The 7,066-nt window shown below is 38.6% G+C and overlaps 1 protein-coding gene across 1 annotated transcript in view; it reads left to right on the top strand.

Annotated features, from left to right (window-relative positions):
* The window catches only part of CLASP2 (cytoplasmic linker associated protein 2), a 152,608-nt gene that overhangs the window by 113,095 nt on the left and 32,447 nt on the right, over window positions 1-7,066 (top strand). Inside the window, exons 32-33 of the mRNA XM_015561252.1 lie at window positions 2,554-2,660; window positions 4,119-4,272. Coding sequence (XP_015416738.1) covers window positions 2,554-2,660; window positions 4,119-4,272 — 261 coding nt within the window. The remainder of the gene's footprint in view (window positions 1-2,553; window positions 2,661-4,118; window positions 4,273-7,066) is intronic.

The following is a 7,066-nucleotide window of genomic DNA, read 5'->3' as shown; positions in this document are numbered from 1 at the left end:
CTCCCTGCATTGTGCCTACATATGCAAATTAACCGCCATCTTGTTGGCAGTTAATTTGCATATAGCCCTGATTAGCCAATGAAAAGGGTAGCGTCGTACGCCAATTACCATTTTTCCTTTTATTAGTGTAGATTAGAGGCCCAATGCATGAAAATTCGTGCAAGAGTAGGCCTTCCCCTGGCGTCCAGCACCGGCTTTCTCTGGCACCCAGGACCTGGGCTTCCTTCCTCCGGCTGCCGGCAGGCACCCAGCATCCAGGCTAGCTTCCCCACCTCCCGGCCCCAGCTTCATCAGGAATGACGTCCAGAAGATGTCTGGTCTAATTAGCATATTACCCTTTTATTACTATAGATAATAAAAGCCTAATATGCTAAGTGTCTGGTTGTCCAGTTGGCTGTTCAACCAATCAAAGCGTAATATGCTAATGATATGCTAAGGCCACTCAACTGCTCACTATGATATGCCCTGGGGTCCAGCTGATTGGGACTGAACAGGACTGGCCAGACACGCCCTAGAGCCCTCCCACGTTCCCTCCCCAGCTGGCCAACCTCCCACATCCCTCCCTGGCCCTGATTGTGCACTGATGGGGTCCCTTGGCCTCGCCTGCGCCCTCTCACAATCCGGGACCTCTTAGGGGATATTGGAGAGCCGGTTTTGGCCCAATCCCACAGGCCAGTCCCAGGGACCCCACTGGTGCATGAATTCGTGCACCGGGCTTCTAGTATAATATGATGGTTGGTTTAACAATTATTGCCTTTTTTTTTATGTGAAGTAAACTTTTATCCCTAGTATGTAATGTTTGCATCTACATTAGATAGCATTTCTTGAGCCTCATTAACTGTTGCCCCAGAAAGAATAGAATCCCTAGGCCTGTCATGTTTATATTATAATTTGGTATAGATTAGGGTGGTGAATGGTGACCAGAATATGAATAAGGAAAGAAATGTGAGCAAGAACTTAGATGAAGGCTGCCCTAGCAGGTTTGACTCAGTGGATAGAGCATCAGCCTGTGGACTGAAGGGTCCCAGGTTCGATTCTGGTCAAGGGCACATGCCTACGCTGTGGGCTTGATCCCCAGTAGGGGACATGCAGGAGGCAGTCAATCAATGATTCTCATCATGGATTTTTCTATCTCTATTTCCCTCTCCCTTCCTCTCTGAAATCAATAAAGATATATTTTTTTAAAAAAAGAACTTAGATGAAGGCATTGATTTTGCATGCCATTAAATTAGAACATGCTATTTAGATGAACCAATTCTTATTTGAGGATTAGAGGGATAACTTATTCCAGAATTAATGTATAAATCCAAAGAGGGTAGTGCTTAAAAAGATGTGTTCAGCCTGGCTGGTGTGGTTCAGTGGTTGAGTGTCAATCTATGAACCAGGAGGTCACAGTTCTATTCAGGGCACATGCCCATGTTGCAGGCTCGATCCCCAGTGTGGAGCGTGCAGGAGGCAGCCAATCAATGATTCTCATTATTGATGTTTCTACCTTTCTCTTCCTCTCCCCTTCTCTCTGAAGTCAATAAAAAAATGTATATTTTTTAAAAGATGTGTTCATATTTAATAATTACAGGCTTGTCAGTCCAAAGGTGCTAGATATATTGGATTTTGTTTGAGGGAAATAAAGTTTGAGTAAATGAAACATTGCAGTTATATATATCTAAATGGTATAGGATCATTTATGTAATATGCCTAAAAAATTGAACTTTTTTTAAAAGACAGACCTGGATAAAGGAGAGAATAGATTCACTTATGGCAAGCTTAAAGTAAAGTGTGAATGTTAAAAACAATCTGAGAATAATTTCCTGGGACCAAAGTAAGTTATCTTTTTAAAAGGAGAAGGGATTATTTTGTTACACATCATAAGAGATAGGCAAATTTATAGTATGATCAGATTTTTATGCCTTTGGTGACTTGTGAAAATCATTTGTAAATCAAACTCAGGGAAGAATAAAATTTGAGCCCTGGCTGCTGTTGTGCAGTGTTGAGAGCGTTGGCCCACACACCAAAGGGTTATGGGTTCAATTCCTGGTCAAGGGCATGTACCTGGGTTGCAGGTTCAATCCTTGCCCAGTCTGGGCATATGTGGGAGGCAACCAATTGATGTGTCTCTCACATTGCTGGTTCTCTCTTTCCCCCTCTCCCTCTCCTCCCACTCTCTCTCTCCCATTCTTTTCAAAATTCAATGGAAAAAATATTTTCAGGTGAGGATTAACAAAAAGAAAAAGGAAATTGGCTCAAAACAGGAAACTAATTTAAAATTCTTAATTTGGGATTGTGTTGAATCTTTGATGAAAAGATATTGGTAATAAGGGAAAGTCAGAAGTGAGTGAAGAGAACAAAAAAAGACTAAAGAGTTAGACTTCTAAATGGGGAGAATGTTTTTTTCTACAGAAATCAGAGATAAGTACATGAATATTTAAATGGTAGATCTGTAAATATGGCTTTCATTATTGTTCAACTTCTTGATCGTATGCCTTTCTTAAGAGCCTTTTAGTTGAACTTAACACAATTATCATACATTAATATTTATTTGACTCCCTCCATCAGAGTTCCATGGGGAGTCCTTTGACAAGACCAACACCACGTTCACCAGCCAACTGGTCCAGTCCTCTTACTTCTCCTACCAATACATCACAGAATACTTTATCTCCAAGGTAATAAAGGGATAATTTTCCATCATAGTTTGTTATTGCAGGTTCCCATTATTGAAAAATAGATGTTAATATAATTCCACTTGACTTGAAAGGTTTTAGGCAAATAGAAATTTAGTAGATTCAAAAGTATAACGTTTATTCCAAAAGTAATCATTTAAATAATAATGTATATGATACAGAATTTTTTTAATAAGTCAAAAGAAAACTTAGTGACATAGCTTTTGTAAATTACAGCTTGTTACATTGAGTAGCATAGTTAGTTTCTCAAATATGCTGTACACATTCAATAAATTGCAAATTGTCTTTTAGTTGTACTAAGTAAAAATAGTGAGGGCAAGTTATAATGATGGATATTTAGATCTAATATTAGCCAACCACTTCTAAAAGTGGAAAAAATAAAGCTTATAGACAAAAACAAAAATAGAGAAGGGATAACATTATGTAATACTAATTAGGGGGAAATGTAACTGAGATTGGTCCTTAATATAAAATATAACATATAATTTTCACACACTTGTGCAATTCAAGCTTGGGCTATATTTCAGATGACATTATGACTCATTAAAAAAATAATAGTTTTTCCTTTTTCCTGTCCTTTTAAAAAGTAGTTTGCATAGTAGTCCATTTGTAGTTATGAGCTGGATTTTTTGTTATTAGCCATACATACCATAGTATGCTTCATCATATTCATTGCAATTATAGGCTACTTCATCAGCATAAGGAAGAAAAATATGTTGCACACTTTTCGTGTAGCCTATTCCTGTTATGTAACAATTTTAGTAGCTACATTCCAGCTTCAGTTGAATTTTAGAATGTGATTATAGAATTCATGTCAATAATATGTTCAATGTTAAAAATTCTCTGCCTTCTTACAAAATTGTGTAAATACATTTATCTCTGTTGCTAGTGAGTTTATCACAGGAGTTAGCAAACCTTTTGCAAAGGGCCATATGGTAAATATTTTAGGCTTTGTGGCCATGCAGTCTTTGTCACTTCTACTCAACTCTGATGTTATAGGGTGAAAATAGCGATAGACAATACCCAAATAAATTAGGATTGCTATGTTCTAATACCATTTTATTTATGCACCCTAAAATTTTAATTTTATATAATTTTCATGTGTAATGAATTAGTTTGATTTTTTTTCTCAACTACTTAAAAATGTAAAAAAACTATTAGATTTCAGGGGCATAGCTTGCTGACCCCTGGTTAATCAGAACATCTTTAAAGGTGAAAAGACAAACCATTTGTGACATGGTGAGAGTCATTGTAAGCTGTCCTTAATAGGTGGACAAGGAGACATGTACTTTAACCATCTATAGCTTTTGGGTTTTGTTTTGCTTTGGGGAATACACATTCTCTAATCCCATCTTTATAAATCTCGTTCATAATTTCCTCGAATGTGTTAGTATTTTAAAACTGCACATAAATGAAAATTAGTTGATGTCTTTTTTATAGTGCGTTTGATTATGACACAGAAAATATGAACTCTGAAGACATTTATAGCTCTCTTAGAGGTGTCACTGAAGCAATTCAGAATTTCAGCTTCCGTAGTCAAGAAGATATGAATGAGCCATTGAAAAGGGATTCTAAAAAAGATGACGGAGATTCAGTGAGTATTTGAATATTCTGACATTACAGACTTTTTCATTAAGAGTTTTTTGGTTTGGGTTGTTGTTTTTTTGTTTATTCTGGTTTTTAAATATTTTTATTGATTTCAGAGAGGAAGGGAGAGGGAGAGATAGATAGAAACATCAATGATGTGAGAGAATCATTGATTGGCACCTCTGGCACATCCCCTACTGGGGATCGAGCCCACAACCCTGGCATGTGCCCTTGACCAGAATAGAACCCGGGACCCTTCAGATGCTCTATCCACTGAGACAAACCAGCTAGGGTTGGGTTGTTGTTGTTTTTAACTTTGCTTTCTATCATTTTCAAACATAATTTTTTTCCAGGATTCACACAAATACTGTGTATATACCGTTGTTCTGGGTTTTATATTTAGAAGGCAGAGTTATGTCCTCAAGTTCCTTGTAGATTTTCAGATAGAACTGAGTACTATGGAGTTTTAAGTTAAAATGTAAAGTGAAATATTTTAGATTAAGTGGCCAGGAAGTCTTCAATCAGAATGGTGACATTTGCATTGAGACCTAAATTAAGGAGAGGAGAATTCCTTAAAAGAAATAGCAAGTGCTGTAAAGACAACTAGATGAGAACACCCTATCCATAGTTGACGGCCAGGGTGAAAGCCAGTGTAGTTGGAGCATTATGAAAGAGATGAGGAGCCCTAGCCAATTTGGCTCAGTGGCTAGAGTGTTGGCCTGCAGACTGAAGGGTCCCAGGTTCTACTTCGGTCAAGGGTACATGCCTGGGTTGCAGGCTCAATCTCCAGTGAGGGTGTGTAGGAGGCAGCTGATAAGTGATTCTCTCTCATCACTGATGTTATTATCTCTCTCCTTTCCTCTCTGAAATAAATTCAAACGTATTTAGAAAGAAAGAGGTGAGGAATGGCACCTTTGGCCTGCAGACTGAAGGGTCCCAGGTTCTACTTCGGTCAAGGGTACATGCCTGGGTTGCAGGCTCAATCTCCAGTGAGGGTGTGTAGGAGGCAGCTGATAAGTGATTCTCTCTCATCACTGATGTTACTATCTCTCTCCTTTCCTCTCTGAAATAAATTAAAACGTATTTAGAAAGAAAGAGGCGAGGAATGGCACCCGGACCAGATCACCTGGATCTTGCAAGACAAAACTTGGCGCTTCGGTTTTTTTCCCTTGGTAAATGTAGTGACAGTGCTTTGCATTATCAGTTGTTTGTGTGCTTCCAATAAGAGTATTATGATCTCTTTTTCTGATATTTGCATTATTGTACAGTTTGTTGCTTTTGCCATTATACAAAGCAGTTATTTTTTATTCCTTAGCTTAGGCTTTTCTCTGACAGCTAAACTTTCCTCAAAATAAGCCATCCCACTCTTTGCTAAGGAATCTATGTTTTCTCAGAGTTTTCAAAATTGGAGAACCTTGCAGTGCTTCAGCACATTTCTAAAGGGCTCCCCCCTCTGCCTTCCTGGCTTCTTTCCTGTTGTTGTTTTTCTCTCCGTGCCTTTCTGGCAGATGGCCCTGGTAAATTGGATGCTAAAAACCAGCTAACCACTCACATTTAAAGTTCTTTATTCCAGAGGCTGCGAGTGGTAGTAAGGACAGGTTAGTAAGAATCACTGCTTGATTGAGACTCTTCCCCTTCCCCCAAAGACAGGGTACATTGCAAGGAGCTGGCATAGTGAGTTTGAATCCTGTTTCCTAGCAATTGTTAGCTAGGAAATCAATTATACATATTGATATATATAATTGATATATATATATATATAAGTGATTTCAGAGAAGAAGGGAGAGGAAGAGGGAGATAGAAACATCAGTGATGAGAGAGAATCATTGATCGGCTGCCTCCTTCCCCACCTCCTTACTGGGTGGGGGTCAAGCCTGCAACCCAGGCATGTGCCCTGACTGGGAACCAAACTGTGACATATTATTACTTCTAAGCCTCCGTGTCTTCATTAGGAAGGAAGGGGTATTTCTGTACATCTTAGAAGTTATTGTGAGTATAATAAGTCAGATGACTTCATCCAGCCCAGACCTGAGCTCCAAATTCATACCTCAAGTGCCTGTTTGAACTCCTAGACTTTTCTTCTAGAACTGCTCTTTCCTATCTTAGTTGATAGCAACACTACTTGCTCAGCCAACTGACAAGACAGTTGTTCTCGTCTCCTCTCTCTTTCTTGTCCTTCATACTCAGTCTGTCAGGGTATCTGTTCATTGTACTAGTATTAGTATCTTCAGAATATATCTGAAATCCAACCACTTCTCACCACTGCCTTTCTGGTTCCAGCCATCATCATCATTAATTCTCTCACCTGGATTATTAAAATAGGCACCTAACTGGCCTCCTTGATTTTGCCTTTGCCCTCCTAGTCTATTCTTATTCCTCTACTCACCTCGAAGGTCCCCTGTCTCAGAGTAAAAGCCAAAGTCTCCACAATACACTTTTCTCCTTTATTGCCTCTCTGGCTTCATCTCCTCCTACTTTCCTCCCTATTGAGTTTTCTTCAACCACACTGGCCTCCTTGCTGTTTCTTTTTATTTTTTATAATTATTCTTGATAGATTTTTTTAGAGAGAAGAGAAAGGAGAGAGAAACATCCGTTTGTTGTTCCACCTATTTATGCACTCATTGGTTGATTCTTGTATGTGCCCTGACCAGGGATCCAACCTGTAGGTTGTAAATAAACAACAGGTTTCTTTACATCTTTACTGTAAGCTTTGACATTTTGAATGTAAGTTTTAACTCATGTTGATTTCCATTATGTAAATTTTTTTCAGCTGGTTATTGTTACCTTTTTAAATTACCTTT

The sequence above is a fragment of the Myotis davidii genome, unplaced genomic scaffold, assembly GCF_000327345.1.
Source record: "Myotis davidii unplaced genomic scaffold, ASM32734v1 scaffold395, whole genome shotgun sequence".
Lineage (NCBI taxonomy): Eukaryota > Metazoa > Chordata > Mammalia > Chiroptera > Vespertilionidae > Myotis > Myotis davidii.
Note: the sequence above shows the minus strand (reverse complement) of the source record. Positions and strands in the feature narration are given on the sequence as shown.